The following is a 21,051-nucleotide window of genomic DNA, read 5'->3' as shown; positions in this document are numbered from 1 at the left end:
ACTCACCACAGAGACCCACAGACTCTCACAGAGACCCACAGACTCACGCAGAGACCCATAGACTCACACTCACACAGAGACCCACAGACTCGCACAGAGACCCACAGACTCACACAGAGACCCACAGACTCACACAGAGACCCACAGACTCACACAGAGACCCACAGACTCACACAGAGACCCACAGACTCACACAGAGACCCACAGACTCACAGAGACCCACAGACTCACAGAGATCCACAGACTCTCACAGAGACCCACAGACTCACGCAGAGACCCATAGACTCACACTCACACAGAGACCCACAGACTCACACAGAGACCCACAGACTCACAGAGACCCACAGGCTCACGCAGAGACCCACAGACTCACACAGAGACCCACAGACTCACACAGAGACCCACAGACTCACAGAGAGACCCACAGACTCACGCAGAGACCCACAGACTCACGCAGAGACCCACAGACTCACGCAGAGACCCACAGACTCACAAGAGACCAACAGACTCACGCAGAGACCCATAGACTCACGCAGAGACCCACAGACTCACCACAGAGACCCACAGACTCACCACAGAGACCCACAGACTCTCACAGAGACCCACAGACTCACGCAGAGACCCATAGACTCACACTCACACAGAGACCCACAGACTCGCACAGAGACCCACAGACTCACACAGAGACCCACAGACTCACACAGAGACCCACAGACTCACACAGAGACCCACAGACTCACACAGAGACCCACAGACTCACAGAGACCCACAGACTCACACAGAGACCCACAGACTCTCACAGAGACCCACAGACTCACGCAGAGACCCATAGACTCACACTCACACAGAGACCCACAGACTCACACAGAGACCCACAGACTCACAGAGACCCACAGGCTCACGCAGAGACCCACAGACTCACACAGAGACCCACAGACTCACACAGAGACCCACAGACTCACACAGAGACCCACAGACTCACACAGAGACCCACAGACTCACACAGAGACCCATTTTGACCCCCCCCTCCGCTCTGCTGGGCAGGTGCTACGCTCCGTGCGTCCGCAGCAGCCCGGCGCCCCTGCTGCGTCCGTGTGCAGCGACGCTTGTGCATCGGCGCTGCTGGGCAAGCCGTGCTGCACCTGGTGTGGCAAGCCGGCTGTGCACACCGCAGCCGGTGCCGGTGCAGCAGCCGGTGCCGCTGCATCGCACGCCGACACGCAGCCGCACGGCTTCTGTTCGCTGCAGTGCAGAGACTCGTACAGACAAGTGAGTGTGCGTCGAACGGGACCGCTCCCTCTCTCGCTCTCTCCCCTCTCTCGCCTTCTCCTCCCCTCGTGCATCGCCACGCTCTCACTCGCTCTCTGTACGTACGTGTGTGTGTGTGTGTTCGTACGTACGTGTGTGTGTGTGTGTGTTGGTATGTGTGTGTGTTCGTACGTGTGTGTTCGTGCGTGCGTGTGTTCGTACGTGTGTGTATGTGTTCGTGTGTGTGTGTGTTCGTGCGTACGTACGTGTGTGTGTGTGTTCGTACGTGTGTGTGTGTTCGTACATGTGTGTGTGTGCGTACGTGTGTGTTCGTACGTACGTGTGTGTGTTCGTGTGTGTGTGTATTCGTGCGTACGTACGTACATGTGTGTGTGTGTTCGTACGTGTGTGTGTGTTCGTGCGTGTGTGTGTGTTCGTGTGTGTGTGTGTGTTCGTACGTGCGTGTTCGTACGTACGTACGTGTGTGTGTGTGTGCATGCAGTAGGGGGAGCGGTGGTGCAGCGGTTAGCGTGGCCCCTCCCCTAGATCTACTCGGCCTCAAATGCTAGCCCCGTGCCTGCGCTGGTGTGTTAGACATCGCCGCTGGGGGAGACCAAGGCGGCCGGGCGCGGTGGTGGCCTCTTCATCGGCCGCCGACGGCCACTTGCCTCCCAAGCGTCTGTGGCAGCTCCGCCTGGGTGACCTTTGTCTTTGTGTAGGCCCAGGGCCGGCTGGAGAGCTGTGCCTGGTGCCAGGCGCGGTGCATCCGCGCCGACATGGCGGAGCTGAGCGTGGACGGGCAGAGCCCACGGCACTTCTGCAGCGACTCCTGCCAACTCTCGTTCCGCCTTCGCACCATCAGCGCTGCTGGTATACGCGCACACGCATGTACACATGTACACACATGTACACACACACGTACACACACGTACACATGTACACATGTACACACACACACACATGTACACACACATGTACACACACACACGCACGCACACACACACACATGTACACACATGTACACACGCACACACACACGTACACACATGTACACACACACCTACACACGTACACACACACGTACGCACACACATGTACACACACGTACACACACATGTACACACGTACACACACACATGTACACACACATGTATACACACACACATGTACACACACATGTATGCGCGCACACGCACGCATGTACACACACGTACACACACGTACACACATGTACACACACGTACACACGTACACACACGCATGCACACACGTACGCACACATGTACACACACGTACACACACACACATGTACACACACACGTACACACACGCATGTACACGCACACATGTACACACACGCACACGTACACACGCACACACACGCACACGTACACACACACACATGTACACACACGCACACACACACATGTACACACACACATGTACACACGCACACACACACATGTATATGTAGGGGTGTTAGAGAGAGAGCCCGTTATGCATGGCAGCCTATGGTAAACAAACACAGTAGGCGGGGCTACATGTGTGCACAAGCAGGTGCCCTCTGCGACGTCCGCGCCAGACACCCTGGGGGGTCGATTCGGTCGTTATGATCCCCCGGGGCCCCACCCCTCAGGGAGGGGTTGGGTATAAAAGGGGATTGTATCGAAGGGCTCGAGAGTGATGTTTAGCTAAAGAAGAGGAGGCGGAAGACGTCTGAGATAGAGCCCTGGACTCCCCCTGGTACGCCGTCCTTATCAGGACCGCGCAGGCTCGAGCCAGTGGCGTGGTACCAGAGCCAGAGCCAGTGCTGGTCTGGACTCTGGGTACCGGGCCCGACTGACCAGTGTCGGGCCAAGATAGCCTCCCCTAGCCCATTAGTGGAGGACTCAGAGGCAGGCTAGGGTTAGCTAGAGAGGTGTGTCCTCAGATAGACGGGTGAGGGGGCCGATACCCCCTCAGATGTGTATGTCACAACGTTGGTGTTAAATAACCAAGTGTGCCTCCAACTCCGGTGTGAACGAGTCGTGAGCGTTACTACATCTGGCGTCAGAAGTGAAACAAAGTACGAACATGGATACACGCCGGACGACTCGAGTCGGGGTACCAGAGGCAGAAGACACCACTGCAGTCGGAGGGCCCGAGACGGCTGAAGATGCCATCGACCAGCCGGGGCTGGGCGCATCCACGCCACAGCAGCTGGAGGAAGGGGAGCCGTCGATGGAGGGGCTGAGGGAGGCGCACGCGAAGCTGACCGAGCTGCTGTACGCCGCAGCCGCCATGCTCGACACCATCACGCAGCTGGGGGCTGCGGGACCGCCACGGGGCAACGGCAGCCGACGATCACAGCGCCTTCCCGCCATTTCCACGGAGCAACATTTTGAAACTCCCGCCATCGCTGCAGCTGCTGTTGAGGGCGTGGCCGCTCTAAGCATCGCGTCCAACGGCGGGAGTACAGTACCTGCCGCGTCACCACCAACGGGCGGAACGTCACCACGGGTGCGACCGGCGATGCCATCGCTGGTTCGTGCCGACGCTGAGTTGAGTGAGGCGGACGAGGGAGTGCGTTCTTCCTCTGCAGCCGCTGCCTCACATCAGCGGCTACCTCCACTCAAGGAATTTGTGGGCGAGGATGGCGACTGGGGCGGCTTCCAGCGGCGCTTCCTCGCTCACCAGGAGATGGCACAGTGGACAGACGCCGAGGCTCTCCGCGCGCTGCCAGCACTTCTCGACAGCGACGCCCTCGCCACTCTAACATCGGCTTCGAAGGAGAGGCGCTCCACGCTGCGGAAGGCGATGCAGGTGCTGTCGGCGGTATATGGTCCACCATCGGACTGTCGCCAACTCTTTTACGATCGCCAGCGGGGGACGAAGGAGTCGCCCCTGGCGTACCGCACAAGCCTCCTGGCACTGGCGAAGGAGGCCTTTCCACGAATGGATGACGAGGGTGTCGACGCCATGGTGACAGAGAAGATACTTTTGCTGGCGGACGACTTAGACATCGTCATTGTCGCACAGGACGATGCAGAGATGTGCTCCCTCCAAGCGGCCCGTCTTCTCCACGCAAACCTGTCCTCTCAACGACGGAAGGCCAGCAAGGCGGCGAGCGGGCGTGCCGTCGCTGCAGCCACCCTCCCGGCGGAAGAGGTTTGCGCCATCGACCATCAACGGCAGCATGGAGCGGGAGTACGGGAGGACCGGGCCGGTTCAAGCCGTCTACAACATCCATCGTCGTCACCAGCGCTTCCACGCTGTTACAACTGCGGCATCCGGGGCCACGTCGCCTCGGGGTGCCGCTCTCCTGGGCAGCGCAGGACGACACCTCAACGGGACGCCGGCCCTCGTCACAAGCTCCACCATCATAATCCGGCGAGTCGCGGCACCCCTCACGTTTGGCCCACGCACACGCCCGTCGCACACTTAAACACCGCAGCGAAGGGGGGGCCAATATCGCGTACCATGGCACCAACACGCACCGCTCTGGGTACTCAGATTGAACCCAGCCAGTGGTCCGTGTTGGCCCATCGGGTTGTAGCCGCGTCGTCAGGGTCGTCGGCCGTTGTGGGTCACATCGATGGGGTCGAGGTGCGCATCCTGGTCGATACAGGAGCATCGGCGACCATTATTTCGGAGTTGATTTATAACATTCTCCCTGCCCAAAGCCGTCCTTTGATGCCTGTTAACGTGCCATTCTTTGCTGCTAACGGGGGTTCACTTGGCATCATCGGACAAATTCGAGCCCAAATTTGTGTCGGGGATATTAAATTATCTGGGCCGATTTTTGTTTCCTCCTCGCTGGCGGTTCCGTGCCTGCTGGGGACGGATTTCCTGGCCAAAATGCCGATTAGGATATTAATCGACCAGGGATGCATTGAGCTCCCATCGGGCCGACGCATGGCGTTTTTGCCATCCCCCGCTACGAGCCGGACGGCGTTCGCGACGGTGCCGGCGTTCGTAGATAGAACGGTGCGCGTTCCTCCGGGGGCGCAAATGTTAATTCCTTTGAGACTTCGGCGGCCCTTCGCTAAGGGCATTGGGGCTCAAGGGGTTTTGCTGGGACCGTCTAGGGCCGGGGTCAGTGGACCTAATTTACTCCCGGCCCAGACCATAGTGAGAGGGGATGGAGAACCCTTCATCGCGGTCCTCAATGTGGGCTCGCAGACGGTGGTGGTCCCACAGGGGACCGTGCTTGCTCACGCAACGCCGGTGCCCTGTGAGGAACCCGTCGCGAGTCATGTCGGCGCTGCCCCTGCACCGCGACCACATTCAGACAGCGATGAAGGGTGGCTCGAGGCGCTTTGCGCGGGATCGACGGACCTGTCAAATTTAGAGCGCCAACGTCTTAAGACACTACTGAGGGAATTTTCCGACGTTTTCAGTCGGGATAAATACGATTTGGGCTGCACTCATCTGCTGCGTCACCATATTGATACGGGTGACAGCGCGCCAATACGCCAAAATCCTTTTCGGTTGAGTCCCGCCGAAAAGGACCATGTCAAATCGGCTGTTGATGACATGCTAGCCGCCGACATAATTTCTCCCTCCAACAGCCCTTGGGGAGCGCCGATCGTCCTGGTTAAGAAGCAGGACGGTTCGTTGCGGTTTTGCGTTGACTTTCGGCGCCTTAATAAAATTACGGTTGCCGACGCATACCCGCTCCCACGGATGGACGAATCGCTTGACGCCTTGGCGGGAGCGCGATTCTTCTCCACATTGGACTTACTTTCGGGATTCTGGCAGCTTCCTCTGGACGATGATTCAAAGCCTAAAACTGCTTTCCGTACTCCGCACGGCCTGTTTCAATTCAACCGGTTGCCGATGGGCTTACACTCAGCGCCGGCAACTTTCCAGCGGTTGATGGAATTGGTTTTGGCTGGATTGCAATGGGAGTCGTGCCTGATTTATTTGGATGACGTCATTGTCTTTGGCAAAACTTTTGAGGAACATCTCCAGAGGTTGCGGGCGGTTTTCCTAAAGATGCGGGCTGCTAATTTGAAATTTAAGCCCCAAAAATGCCATTTGTTACGTGAGTCGGTGCGTTATTTGGGGCACATCGTGGGGCGCTCAGGTATTTCTACCGATCCCGCCAAAACGCAGTGTGTAAGCTCCTGGCCGACTCCCACCTCAGTGGGAGAGGTTAGGAGTTTTATTGGGTTTGCGTCGTATTATAGACGCTTCGTCGCTAATTTTGCGACTATCGCCAAACCCCTACATGCTTTAACATCTAAAGGGGTTCGGTTTTGCTGGGGTCAGGAGGAGGAGGCTGCTTTTTGCTCCCTTCGGGATGCTTTGGTAAACGCTCCTCCCCTGATTTACCCTGATTTTTCAAAACCGTTCTTGCTCGACACCGATGCGAGCAACACGGGTATTGGGGGCGTGCTCTCCCAGGTGGTTGACGGCGTGGAACATGTGGTTGCGTACGGCAGTCGGGTGTTGTCTCCAGCGGAGCAACGGTATTGTGTCACCCGTAGGGAACTGTTGGCAATTGTCCATTTCGTCCAACAGTATCGCCCATATCTGTACGGTCGGCATTTCACCGTCCGCACAGATCATGCGGCACTGCAGTACGCCCTGAGGGTTCAACAGCCATCGGGACAATTGTCCCGATGGTTGGAGGTCCTCCAGGATTACGATTTCCAAACCACATACCGTAAGGGCGTTCGCCACACCAACGCGGACGCTCTGTCACGCTTGCCAACCACCTCCGAGTGTGCATGCCTCCTGGGGTCTGGACGTTGCAGGCCTCCAGGGGACACATCGGTACCTGTCTTGGCGGCCGCCAACGACGACGATGCAATGGTTCCTAATTCGATCGAACAACAGGGCAAAGATTCCCTGTTGGGGTTGCCCGTCATTGAATGGGGGCGCCTCCAGATGGAGGATGTCTCCCTCCTCGGGTGGCGACGTCGCGTTGGCGGTGCGGCGGGGGGAAAAAGAGGTGGTTCCGACGCATGGGAAATGTGCCAAGGTCTGCTAATGCATTGGGACGGGAAGTCACGTCGACATCGGCTGGTTGTCCCTACTGGGTTGCGGGGTAGGGTGGTATGGGCCGCTCATGAGCGCCTCCTACACCTGGGGACCCAAAAGACTCTCGCCTTGCTGCAACTTGATTTTTACTGGCCTGGCATGACGAGGGATGTGGGGGATTTGTTGGGATCGTGCCCTCAATGTGCACAACGCAAACCGCCGGCACGGGAGTCTAACCCGCCCTTGCAATCGATCAAAGTGTCCAGGATAAACGAGCTGGTCGCTCTGGACATTTTGGGACCATTCCCCGCCACCCCCAGAGGGAATAGATATTTGTTGACGGGTGTCGAGTATTTTACACGCTGGCCTATGGCCTGGCCTTTGGCCAACCAGTCGGCAGCAGCCATCGTGGAGGCCTTTGTTCAGGGTTATGTCCTGGACAAAGGTGCTCCGGAGAGGCTGCTGACCGACCAGGGCAGAAATTTTTCCGGTAAACTACTCAGACAAGTCTGCGATCTCCTGGGCACAAAGAAAATTCGGACCTCCCCATATCACCCACAAACTGACGGGATGGTCGAACGTTTGCATCGCACCATCTCGTCCATGTTATCACAACAAGTTTCGGACTCGCAAACGGATTGGGACCTACAAATTCAGGGGGTCTTGGCGGCGTACCGGATGGCACCCCATGCGGCTACGGGGTTTTCTCCCTTTTACCTCATGTACGGCCGAGAACCAGACCCGCCTGTTCGTGCCCAGTTGCGGATCCCCGTGCCGCAGGGAAAAACTAATCTGGCTGACCACGTTAAATTTAATCTGGACAAATTGACCGAGGCACGGGATGCTGCAATGCAAAACTCTGACCTCCGTCAGAAGGCAAATGAGCGCCTCAGATTGAGTCGAGCGCACATGCTGCAGTGGAAGCCGGGGGACAAGGCATGGTTGCACTGCCCCCAGGTGCCACTGGCAACCTCCTCTAAACTTGTGCGGCCGTGGCGGGGCCCTGTGGAAGTGGTGGAGGTGTTACGTCCGCAGTGCGTGCGCATCAAGTGGGGGAAGCGGCGATGGTTCGTGCACCCCTCCAGATTAAAACCCTTCGCTGCGGTACACAACCCCACTTCACACGCGCGTGGCCAAACATGTGGGGGGTCGGCCGACTTGCTGGGTCCGTCTCTGTCGCTCTCACCAAATGCCTTGCCGGCTGTGCCACCTTCAGGAGCATCAGGAGTGACGGGCTCACGCCCGATCACCCCTCCTGCGGATACCGAGGGTCACGCGGAGTCAGAGGAATGCTCACCTCAAGACGGACAGTCGCCACCTGATGGTCCGCCACGCGGGGTTACCCCGTGTGAGGGGCCCGCTGCAAGGACGCGCGCTAAAATGCGCAAACTGTTGTGAGGCCGGAAAATGTGTACATAGCTGTTGTGTTTATTGGCTGTTGTGTGGATGGTGTGTTTCCCGCTCCTCGGATGTACATATGTTGGGTTCACCGTTTGTTGTGTGTGCGGGGTGGGTTCCCTGCTGGTTGTATATAAGCTGTTTTTTTTTACGGAATTCGTATTTATTCGGGGGGGTGCGACGGGTTGTTTCTCATCTTGTTGTTGCGTTCTTGTTCTGGTTCCTGTTATTGTTCAAAAATAGTGAGGCACACGCGCGGTCAGGGGGTGAAGGCACCTTTATTGTCAAATTTTTGTATGTTGGCAGCCGGGACGGCTGCATGCTATGCGGGGGGGAGTGATGTAGGGGTGTTAGAGAGAGAGCCCGTTATGCATGGCAGCCTATGGTAAACAAACACAGTAGGCGGGGCTACATGTGTGCACAAGCAGGTGCCCTCTGCGACGTCCGCGCCAGACACCCTGGGGGGTCGATTCGGTCGTTATGATCCCCCGGGGCCCCACCCCTCAGGGAGGGGTTGGGTATAAAAGGGGATTGTATCGAAGGGCTCGAGAGTGATGTTTAGCTAAAGAAGAGGAGGCGGAAGACGTCTGAGATAGAGCCCTGGACTCCCCCTGGTACGCCGTCCTTATCAGGACCGCGCAGGCTCGAGCCAGTGGCGTGGTACCAGAGCCAGAGCCAGTGCTGGTCTGGACTCTGGGTACCGGGCCCGACTGACCAGTGTCGGGCCAAGATAGCCTCCCCTAGCCCATTAGTGGAGGACTCAGAGGCAGGCTAGGGTTAGCTAGAGAGGTGTGTCCTCAGATAGACGGGTGAGGGGGCCGATACCCCCTCAGATGTGTATGTCACAACGTTGGTGTTAAATAACCAAGTGTGCCTCCAACTCCGGTGTGAACGAGTCGTGAGCGTTACTACATATACACATGTACACACACGCACATGTACACACGCGCATGTACACACGCACGCACATGTACACACGCACGCACATGTACACACGCACACACACGCACATGTACACACATGTACACACACGCATACACACACGCACACATGTGCACACACACACATACACACACATACACTCGCATACACACTCGCATACACGCCATTCGCCACTAAGTGGCGGTGACGTCACCACGACGCTTGTGCCAGGCCATGTGCACATTGAGGCCACGTGAAGTGTCGAACGCCCGTTGGCAGGAGGTCACGGGGCAGACCCAGGTGCCATGTGTGTCTGTGTGTGTGTTTGTGTGTGTCTGTGTGTGTCTGTGTGTGTCTGGTGTGTGTCTGTGTGCGTGTGTGTGCGTCGGTGTGTGTCTGTGTCTATTGTGTGTCTGTGTGTGTGTCTGTGTGTGCGTCTGTGTGTGTCTGCATGTCTGTGTGTGTCTGCGTGTCTGTGTGTGTCACGTGTGTCACGTGTGTGTGTCACGTGTGTCACGTGTGTCACGTGTGTAGGTGTGCAGGTGGCGTGCTTCTTCTGCAAGGTCCACGCCATCCCCCAGTTCCACCTCACGATGGCCGACTCCTCCATCCGCAACCTGTGCTCACAGAGCTGCCTAACCCTCTACCAGGTAACAACATGCTACATACATGTTACATACATGTTACATGCATACAACCTGTGCTCACAGAACTGCCTCACACTCTACAGGTGGGAGTCTGACTCACCCGCACAGACTCGCAGAGACCCATAGACTCACACAGAGACCCGTAGACTCACACAGAGACCCATAGACTCACACAGAGACCCATAGACTCACACAAAGAGCCATAGACTCACACAGAGACCCATAGACTCACACAGAGACCCATAGACTCACACAGAGACCCATAGACTCACCACACAGAGACCCACAGACTCACACAGAGACCCATAGACTCACGCAGAGACCCACAGACTCACACAGAGAGCCATAGACTCACACAGAGACCCACAGACTCACACAGAGACCCACAGACTCACCACACAGAGACCCATAGACTCACCACACAGAGACCCACAGACTCACCGCACAGAGACCCATAGTTCGTTGTCCGTCCCCCGCACCTCTTGGGTGAGAGTAGTGAGTGTGTCTGTGTGTCTCTGTGTATATCTCTGTGTGTATATCTATGTGTGTGTGTGTCTCTGTGTATGTCTCTGTGTGTATCTACATCTGTGTGTGTGTGTGTCTGTGTGTGTCTCTGTGTGTGTATATCTGTGTGTGTGTGTATGTCTGTGTGTGTGTGTGTGTATCTCTACATGTCTGTGTGTGTGTGTCTGTGTGTCTCTGTGTATATCTACGTCTGTGTGTGTGTGTCTGTGTGTGTATGTCTCTCTACGTGTGTGTGTGTGTCTGTGTGCGAGTAGCGAGTGTGTCTGTGTGTCTCTGTGTGTATATCTGTGCGTGTCTCTGTGTGTGTATATCTCTCTACGTGTGTGTCTGTGTGTGTGTGTATATCTCTCTACGTGTGTGTGTGTATATTTATCTCTGTGTGTACATCTCTGTGTGTATATCTCTGTGTGTGTCTGTGTGTATATCTCTGTGTGTGTCTCTGTGTGTGTATATCTGTGTGTGTGTGTCTGTGTGTATATCTTTGTGTGTGTCTCTGTGTGTGTATATCTCTGTGTGTGTGTCTGTGTGTATATCTCTGTGTGTGTGTCTGTGTGTATATCTGTGCGTGTCTCTGTGTGTGTATATCTCTCTACGTGTGTGTCTGTGTGTGTGCGAGCAGCGAGTGTGTCTGTGTGTATATCTGTGTGTGTGTGTATATCTCTCTACGTGTGTGTCTGTGTGTGTGCGAGCAGCGAGTGTGTCTGACGGAGTTGGGGTCTCATCTCTTCAAGAGCTCCACCACCTCCAGCTTCTCCATCCCTCTCCCTCCTCCACCTCCTCCTCCACCTCCTCCACCTCCTCCACCTCCCTCATCATCCACCTCCTCCGACGAACCCCCAAACTCCCACAAGGTGAGAAGTTGCTGCTGCTGCGAAACCTCCACTCCCCCCCTCCTCATCATCATCATCATCCACCTCCCCCACTACTCAATGAGACGCTTTTCACGATGGTCAAACTCTAGCTGAGACTCGCAGACCCAGCAAGTTACTGAACGCACACCCCACCTCACAGGTTACTGAACGCACACCCAATTAACAAGTTACTGAACGCACCCCCAATTCACAGGTTACTGAACGCACCCCCACGTCACAGGTTACTGAACGCACACCCCACGTCACAGGTTACTGAACGCACCCCCCACGTCACAAGTTACTGAACGCACACCCCAATTCACAGGTTACTGAACGCACCCCCCACTTCACAGGTTACTGAATTATTATTTTTATTTTTTATTCTTATTTATATTTTTAATTATTTTTATTTTTTTTATTTTTTCGCCTACGTGACTTTACCGAAAGAACCAAAGAGTATGGATCCTTGCAGTCACGAAAGCTTCAAATCTAGAATTAAAGTTACTGGAAGTTGGACAAAGCCGGCCGGGCGTGGTGCTGGTCACAGGGCCGGCCTTCATAAGTGCTGCTACTCGCCAACAGCACTTTCCCCAATAGTCTGTTACATGCTACACAGCGGGAGTCTTCATCTTGTCTGTGTGTGTGTGTGCCTGTGTGTGTCTCTGTGTGTGCCTGTGTGTGTGTGTGTGTCTCCCTGTGTGTCTCCCTGTGTGTCTCTGTGTGTGTGCCTGTGTGTGTGTGTGTCTCTGTGTGTGTGCCGGTGTGTGTGTGTGTCTCCCTGTGTGTCTCCCTGTGTGTCTCCCTGTGTGTCTCCCTGTGTGTCTCTGTGTGTGTGCCTGTGTGTGTGCGTCTCTGTGTGTGTGCCTGTGTGTGTGTGTGTCTCCCTGTGCATCTCTGTGTGTGTGCCTGTGTGTGTGTGTGCCGTGGAGGGAGGGCCAATTCCGATTGGCCTTTCCCCTCGGGGCGTTTGTAGCCACCACAGCGGCTAAATGGGGGCTCTGGACGGGTGCGAGGGGCTGGTAACCCCTCCACCTTCAATAAATTACCACTAAACCACGGCTAAAATATCTAATTAATAAGCTTGTGCCGGAGGCCCCGGGGGGGACAGGCATCTATGACGTCTCCTGGCCAAACGACATTTAGGAGATTGAATCTTTACCCTCGGGGCTTCTCCAGAAACAACAAAAAGCCACTACGGATGGCCACGTGGAATGTTCGAACGCTCACTGCGGAGGAGAGGCTGCCACTCCTCTGTCGGGAGCTGGACCGGTACCGCCTGGATCTCTGTGGCATTCAGGAGGTCCGGTGGACCGGTTCTGGCTCCTGCCACCATGAGGGGTGGACAGTCCTCTACTCGGGGCTTGAGACTGCTAAACAACAGGGTGTGGCTCTTCTTCTGAACAAAAGAATGAAGGGGGCGTGGGAGCGTGGCGGTGAGGTGTGGGAAGCTGTAAGCCCCAGGATACTTTGGGCTCGCCTTCCCATCAACCGGAGGCGAGGAGTGGTGGTCGTGGTTACTTATGCCCCCACCGAAGACGAACATCCGTGGAGGGATGCAGGCAAGGCCGATGAGTCAGATGCCTTCTATGCTGTCACAGGTGCTGGCTAAAGTGGCCCCTCGGGATAGAGTCATCTTGTTTGGTGACTTCAATGCCCGAGTTGGTCATGATGCTGGCACCTGGTCTGGAGTGATTGGAAGGCATGGGCCAGATCAGCTCAATATCAACGGTAGGAGGCTGCTAGATTTTTGTGCAGCCCATGGACTTGTAATTACCAACACGCTGTTCAAGCATCGGCACATCCACACAACATCATGGATGCATGCCGGGTCCAAGCAAGAACATCTGTTGGACTACATAGTGACAGATCAATGGATGCGGGCCCATGTCCTTGACACCAGGACCTACTGTGGAGCTGATCTGCCCTCTGATCATCGACTTGTCATCTGTAAGATGCGCCTGCCATTCTTCCACTCCGGTGGTGGGTGTACACCCAGGACCCCATTCCAACCTAAGGTGGCCTGGTCTCAGCTAGCTGATGAAAGTTGCAAGCGAGAAATTTCATCATCGCTTCCGGCTGGGGTTGACATCGTCCCCCACTCCTCCAGATGTCGAGGGGAAATGGGTGAGGTTTAGGACTCTGGCTCATGCAGCTGCAATGGCTGCCTTGGGTATGCGGTCCAGACCTCCCCAGAGACCCTGGCTGACAGAGGAGGTGTTCAGGATAGTTGAGGAAAAGCGACAGGCCCACTGTAATCGTCTACAGCATCCCACGTCAGAGAATGAGGAAGCTTACCGCAGCCTTCGCTCGGAGGTTCGGAGAGCCGTGAGGCGCTGCAAGGATGGGTGGTGGTCGCTGGTTGCTGTGGAGATGGATTCTGCCTCAATGCCCCGCAATCACAAATCCCTATTTAACGCCGTCAAAAAAGTAACCTGCAGCGCCACACCTATTACCATCATTAGGGGAAAAAACGGTGATCCAATCTCCGACCCCCAGGAACAGGTTTGCAGATTTGCTGAGCATTTCTGTGAGGTCCTGGGGGAGGGGAAATCCCTCGACATGGGAAACATCATGGCACAAAGTGGGGATGACCCTGCTGAGGCTGCGGTGCCTCAAATATTTGAAGAAGTCACCCCCTATGAGTTGCTGGCTGAGGTGCCATCTGCTGAGGAAGTACTGAAGGTGATCCAGAGTCTGAGACCAGGAAAGGCACCGGGCAGAGATAATCTCCCAAGCGAAATGCCGAGGGAGGGTGGCGTTTGTGCACAGACTGCCCTACATGACATCATAACAACAGTCTGGACCACTGGACGGGTTCTGCAGGACTGAAAGGATGCCCTGGTGGTCCCCCTCTTTAAGATGGGGGACCACACAGACTGTAACAACTACAGGGGCATCTCACTCCTCAGTGTGCCGGGAAAGGTCCTGGCAAGGATTATTCAACATCGCCTTGCTAGGCACGCTGAGGAGAGGCTTGCGGATCCCCAATGCGGTTTCAGAAAAGGGCTGTCCTGCACAGATGCCATATTTTCTGTTCGTCTGCTACAACAGCAGAGCTGTAGGGAATTCCAACAAGACCTACATCTCTGCTTTATTTACCTGGTCAAGGCCTATGATACCATCAGTAGGCCTGGGCTCTGGGTTGTTCTTCGTGCTTTCGGAGTCCCTGACCCTCTCCTCACGATCATTAAGGACCTTCATGATGGTGAGCGGGCCCGGGTAAAACTACGTGGCCAGGAGTCGGAGCCATTCGCTGTACACCTTGGGGTGCGACAGGGATGTCCTCTGGCTCCCACATTATTTAACATCTATTTTTACCACGTAGTTTGTGAGGCCTTCAATAGCTGTCCCGGAGGAATTTGCATCTGGTACAGATATAATGGGAGGCTGATTGATGCCCGGGTGCGGTCAAGGGATGGCTCTCTATTGCTCAACCATGTTACGTATGCCGATGATCTGGTAATAGCTGCTCATTCAGAAGAGGAGTTTGAGATGCTGCTGCTGAGACTGGAGCGTGCCACTAAGAGGTGGGGCCTTACCATCAGCCCCACCAAAACTAAGCACCTGCCTGGGTATTTTGTACCATCGGACACCCCCCCCTCCCCACAACTCCCAATTGGTTGGCCTGCCTACGATCCATCCTGGGTTTAACCAGGCTGGATTGTGTGAGGAGCTCACAAATCCTTGAAAGATCTGGGCAAAGTCCCATTAGTGAGCTGGCAGGCAAGGCTGCGTTGGCTGGGTCATGTAGCCCGCATGCCCAGCCACTGCATGCCTAAACAGCTTTTGATTGGCCTGGATAGAGGGGGCTAAACGGGTGCAACATGGGTTAGGGAAGAGATGGAGTGATGGGGAGCAATAGGACGTGGAGCTGAGTGGACTTGCCCGATGACTGGTACCAGTGGTGTCAAGATCGGCCTCAGTGGAGGAGGCTCTTGAAGGACGCTGCTACTGGGCAGTTGGAGGCAGTCGCCCTCCAACAACAACGGAGGGCGGAGGAGCGACGCTCACAACAACAAATGGAGCGCCGGATTGCTGAAACACAGCAAGTTGCCACAGTAGGGGGCACAGTCGTCTCAGTCATCTCAGTCAGTCGACCCGTGGCACCTGCTGGGTCTGCCCCGTGACCTCCTGCCAGCGGGCGTTCGACACTTCACGTGGCCTCATGGTGCACATAGCCTGGCAAAAGCGCCGTGGTGACGTCACCGCCACTTAGTGGCTAATGGAGGTTGCTGTTGTTGTGTGTGTCTGTGTGTTTGTCTCATTGGGGAGAGGTAGTGTAGTTCGTTACGCTACGAACCCGGGGAACCGGGTTCGATTCCCGCTCACGGCCAACACCAGTGACGTTATCTGAACCGGTCCAGGGCCTCCCCTAGGTCGACTCAGCCTCAAATGAGTACCTGGTGCGGTGTGTAAACATCGCCACTGGGGAGACAAAGGCGGTCGGGCGTGGTGCTGGCCACCCACCCCCTCGTGTGCCGTGCCGACCTTCATAGGTGCTGCTCGCTAACAGCACTTGCCCCTACAGTCTGTTAAGGCTTCACGGGGGATCTTTGTCTTTGTCCTTGTGTCTCAGACGAACGGCGCTGTGGATGTGGCCACTGCCACCTCACACCGGCACTGCGCTCACTGCCAGCGCGGCCTGGGCAACAGCAAGGCCATTGCCCTGCAGTGCAAGGTGGCCGTCACTATCCCACCCACTCACCCACTCACTCACTCACCCACTCACTCACCCACTCATTCACCCACTCACCCAGCCACTCACCCAGCCACTCACTCACTCACCCACCCACTCACTCACTCACCCACTCACCCACCCACTCACTCACCCACCCACTCACTCACCCAGCCACTCACCCACTCACTATCCCACCCACTCACCCACCCAGCCACTCACCCAGCCACTCACCCACTCACCCAACCACTCACCCACTCACTCACCCACTCACCCAACCACTCACTCACCCACTCACCCACCCACTCACCCACCCACTCACTCACCCATCTACTCACCCACTCACTCACTCACCCACCCACCCACCCACTCACTCACTCACTCACCCAACCACCCACTCACACACTCACACACTCACCCACCCACTCACTCACCCACTCACCTACTCGCCCACCCACTCACTCACTCACCCACCCACTCACTCACTCACCCACCCACTCACTCACCCAGCCACTCACTCACCCACTCACCCAGCCACTCACCCACTCACACAACCACCCACTCACCCACTCACCCACCCACTCACACACTCACCCACTCACCTACTCGCCCACCCACTCACTCACTCACCCACCCACTCACTCACCCAGCCACTCACTCACCCACTCACCCAGCCACTCACCCACTCACCCAACCACCCACTCACCCACTCACCCACCCACTCACACACTCACCCACTCACCTACTCGCCTACCCACTCACTCACTCACCCACCCACTCACTCACCCAGCCACTCACCCAGCCACTCACTCACTCACCCACTCACTCACCCACTCATTCACCCACTCACCCAGCCACTCACCCAGCCACTCACTCACCCACCCACTCACTCACCCACTCACCCACCCACTCACTCACCCACCCACTCACTCACCCAGCCACTCACCCACTCACTATCCCACCCACTCACCCACCCAGCCACTCACTCACCCACTCACCCAGCCACTCACCCACTCACCCAACCACTCACCCACTCACTCACCCACTCACCCAACCACTCACTCACCCACTCACCCACCCACTCACCCACCCACTCACCCACCCACTCACTCACCCATCTACTCACCCACTCACTCACTCACTCACTCACCCACCCACTCACCCACCCACCCACCCACTCACTCACTCACTCACTCACCCACCCACCCACTCACTCACTCACCCAACCACCCACTCACCCACTCACCCACCCACTCACACACTCACCCACCCACTCACTCACCCACTCACCTACTCGCCCACCCACTCACTCAAGAAACCCACCCACCCACTCACCCACCCACTCACCCACCCACCCACTCACCCACTCACCCACCCACCCACTCACCCACTCACCCACCCACCCACTCACCCACTCACCCACCCACTCACCCACCCACCCACTCACCCACCCACTCACCCACTCACCTGAGTAATCGTAAGTCGAAGATGGCCTAGCCTACCCAAGAGTCTTAAAGAATGGTGATAATTTAGCAAAACAGAGCAATTTGCAGTAGCGTACTGTGTAAACTATATACTGTATGTATTTATTAACTACAATACTGTATTGCACAGTAAAATGTAAAGTAAAAAAACAAGGTAAATTCTTAGCCTACCTATATGAACTGCAATTTAATAGAAAGTTTTTTCAGTAAACAATCTTATCTGCTATATATAAAAAAAACCTTTAACATGCATTGAACGTATCGTATCGTGGTAACCCTCGAATGAAATCGCTAAAGCTACGTGTATCACACATGCATTAAACGTATCGTAACGCATCATATTGTACTGTACTCGGCAAGATTCGTACGCTGCTGCGTTTGCCTGCCGCGAGAAATGTTAAATATTTAACAATTTTGTCGTATTGCTATCACCATCGTAAGATCGGGGACTATCTGTAAATCTATCTCTGTGTCAAAGCAGCCCCCTAACTCCTCGGTGATGCTGGACTCTAATCCTGTGGGTGCAAGCGAGCAAAGCCATGGGGAGAACAGCCAATTCCATTCGGCTTTTTTCCCTTCGTGGCGTTTGTAGCCACCACAGCGGCCAGCGTGGGGCTCTGGGCAGGTGCGAGAGGGGCTGGTAATCCCTCCACCTTCAATACGAGTGCCACTAAAACACGAGTTACAATCGAATTAAGCTTGTGCCGACAACGCTGTGGGCTCTCATGAAATTGTCTTTTCCGAGACTAAGGTGCTCTGCAAGCCTCCTGGCTACCATCAAAGGTTTGTACACGAGGCCATCCAAATATACAAACACAGACATAATTTCAACCGTGATGATGGGTACAAACTTAGTAATCATTGGAAAGATGTTATTAACCATGCAAAAAAGATTTAACTACACATATTTGGCGGATTCCTGGCAGCGATTTCAGCCGCACCACCTCTACATAACAATAGGCTCAGTCAACCATTCTACACAACAAAGACTCACTTCCTGGCAGCGATTTCAGCCGCACCACCTCTACATAACAATAAGCTCAGTCAACCATTCTACACAACAAAGACTCATTTCCTGGCAGCGATTTCAGCCGCATCATCTCTACATAACAAAAAGGCGCAGTTTCTTTTACACGCACCTTTACATCATCCGTACCTAGTTTACACAACAAAGGCTTATTCCTAACAGCGTGCTTCAGCCGCACCGAACCTCACAAAAATAATATTCAGGGCCTACCTTGGCTCCTCCCACCCTCAACCAGTATATACACAAGGACTATTTTCTTGGAATTTCTCTCACTTGATACAGCTATCGTGCTGTGACAGTTCCACCTGAAGACGGAAGCTTGTGTTGCCTCCGACACGTCGTGATTTTTATTTTATTTTTTGTTTTACTTTTATTAATTTGAATTTTTTTTACCAACGTGACTTTACCGAAAAAACCTAAGAATATGAATCCTTGCAGTCACGAAAGCTTCAAATCTAGAATTGTGCCAAAGGCCCCGGGGGGGACAGGCGTCTGTGACGTCTCCTGGCCAAACCCTATTTGGCGGAGCCAGGAGATTGAATCTTTACCCTCGGGGCTCCTCCAGAAACAACGAAAAGCCACTGCGGGTGGCCACGTGGAATGTTCGAACGCTGACTGCGGAGGAGAGGCTGCCACTCCTCTGTCGGGAGCTGGACTGGTACCCGCCTGGATCTCTGCCGTATTCAGGAGGTCCGGTGGACCGGCTCCAGCCACAATGAGGGGTGGACAGTCCTTGACTCGGGGCAGGAGACTGCCAAACAACAGGGAGTGGCTCTTCTAAATAAAATAATCAAGGGGGCGTGAGAGCGTGGCGGTGAGGTGTGGGAAGCTGTAAGCCCCAGGCTACTGTGGGCTCGCTTTCCCATCAACCAGACGTAAGGAGTGGTGGTGGTCAACTTGCCGGTTAGAAACAATTAGGCTGGCCTGCCTACGATCCATCCTGGGTTTAACCAGGCTTGATTATGTGAGGAGCTCACAAATCCTTGAAAGGTCTGGACAAAGTCCCATCGGTGATCTCCTCCGGCAGGCAAGGCTGCGTTGGCTGGGTCATGTAGCCTGCATGCCCAGCCACCGCATGCCTAAACAGCTTTGGTTTGGCCGGATCGAGGGGGCTAAACGGGCGCGGGACGAGCTAGAGAAGAGATGGAGTGATGTGGTACAGGAGGACGTGGAGCTGAGTGGACTTGCCGATGACTGGTACCAGCGGTGTCAAGATCGGCCTCTGTGGAGGAGGCTCGTGAAGGATGCTACTGGGCAGATCGAGGCAGTCGCCCTCCAACAACAACGGAGGGCAGCGGAGCGACGCTCACAACAACGAGCGGAGCGCCGGGTGGCTAAAGCACAGCAAGTTGACACAATAGGGGCACAGGTGGTGGATCAGCCAGTCATCTCGGTCATCTCAGTCAGTCGAACCGTGGCACCTGGGTCTGTCCCGAGACCTGCCAGCGGGCGTTCGACACTTCACGTGGCCTTAAAGTGCACATGGCCTGGCACGAGCGTCGTGGTGATGTCACCGCCACTTTGTGGCCGGTGGCGGTTGTTGTTATCTCTGCGTGCGTGTGTTTCTATATCTCTGTATCACCGTGTCTGCGTAGGACTTAGCTGTTGTTATCTGTGCGTGTTTCTACATCTCTGTCTCACCGTGTCTGTGTAGGGCTTAGCTGTCTCTGTGCGTGTGAGTGTTTCTACATCTCTGTCTCACCGTGTCTGTGTAGGGCTTTGCTGTCTCTGTGTGTGTGAGTGTTTCTACATCTGTCTCGCCGTGTCTGCGTAGGGCTTAGCTGTCTGTGCGTGTGTGAGTGTTTCTACATCTCTGTCTCGCCGTGTCTGCGTAGGGCTTAGCTGTCTCTGTGTGTGTGAGTGTTTCTACATCTGTCTCTCCGTGTCTGCGTAGGGCTTAGCTGTCTCTGTGCGTGTGTGTGTTTCTACATCTGTCTCTCCGTGTCTGCGTCGGGCTTAGCTGTCTCTGTGCGTGTGTGAGTGTTTCTACATCTTTGTCTCACCGTGTCTGCCTAGGGCTTAGCTGTTGAGCTCTGTGGCTCGACCTGCTGCGAGGAGTTCAAGCAGCAGCGTGGGGTCGGAGGTCGCTGCTCCTACTGTGGCTCGGAGAGTGAACCGCTGGTCACGGCGCGCGTCCACGACTCTCAGCTCGCGTTCTGTTCTGACGGTACCACTCACTGCTACTATGCTGTGCACACTGCTCTGCACGCTACTATACATCAGTAAAGCAGTATACACACTACACTACTGTGCATACTACTATACACACTACGGTAGCATACATACTACACTACTATACACTACACTA

General features: G+C 55.3%; 1 protein-coding gene across 1 annotated transcript in view; it reads left to right on the top strand.

Moving 5' to 3' along the window:
• Nucleotides 1–21,002, top strand: part of LOC144735467 (uncharacterized) — a 79,536-nt gene extending 58,534 nt beyond the window's left edge. Inside the window, exons 6-11 of the mRNA XM_078617868.1 lie at nucleotides 1,045–1,269; nucleotides 1,968–2,118; nucleotides 10,069–10,184; nucleotides 11,399–11,557; nucleotides 16,134–16,235; nucleotides 20,760–21,002. Of these exons, the coding sequence (XP_078473994.1) occupies nucleotides 1,045–1,269; nucleotides 1,968–2,118; nucleotides 10,069–10,184; nucleotides 11,399–11,557; nucleotides 16,134–16,235; nucleotides 20,760–20,969 (963 nt within the window). The 3' untranslated portion in view covers nucleotides 20,970–21,002. The remainder of the gene's footprint in view (nucleotides 1–1,044; nucleotides 1,270–1,967; nucleotides 2,119–10,068; nucleotides 10,185–11,398; nucleotides 11,558–16,133; nucleotides 16,236–20,759) is intronic.
• Nucleotides 21,003–21,051: the final 49 nt, after the last annotated feature.

Source organism: Lampetra planeri, chromosome 55 (assembly GCF_965212315.1).
Source record: "Lampetra planeri chromosome 55, kcLamPlan1.2.h2, whole genome shotgun sequence".
NCBI classification, from domain to species: Eukaryota; Metazoa; Chordata; class Hyperoartia; order Petromyzontiformes; family Petromyzontidae; genus Lampetra; species Lampetra planeri.
This window is presented reverse-complemented; position numbering and strand designations above follow the sequence as displayed.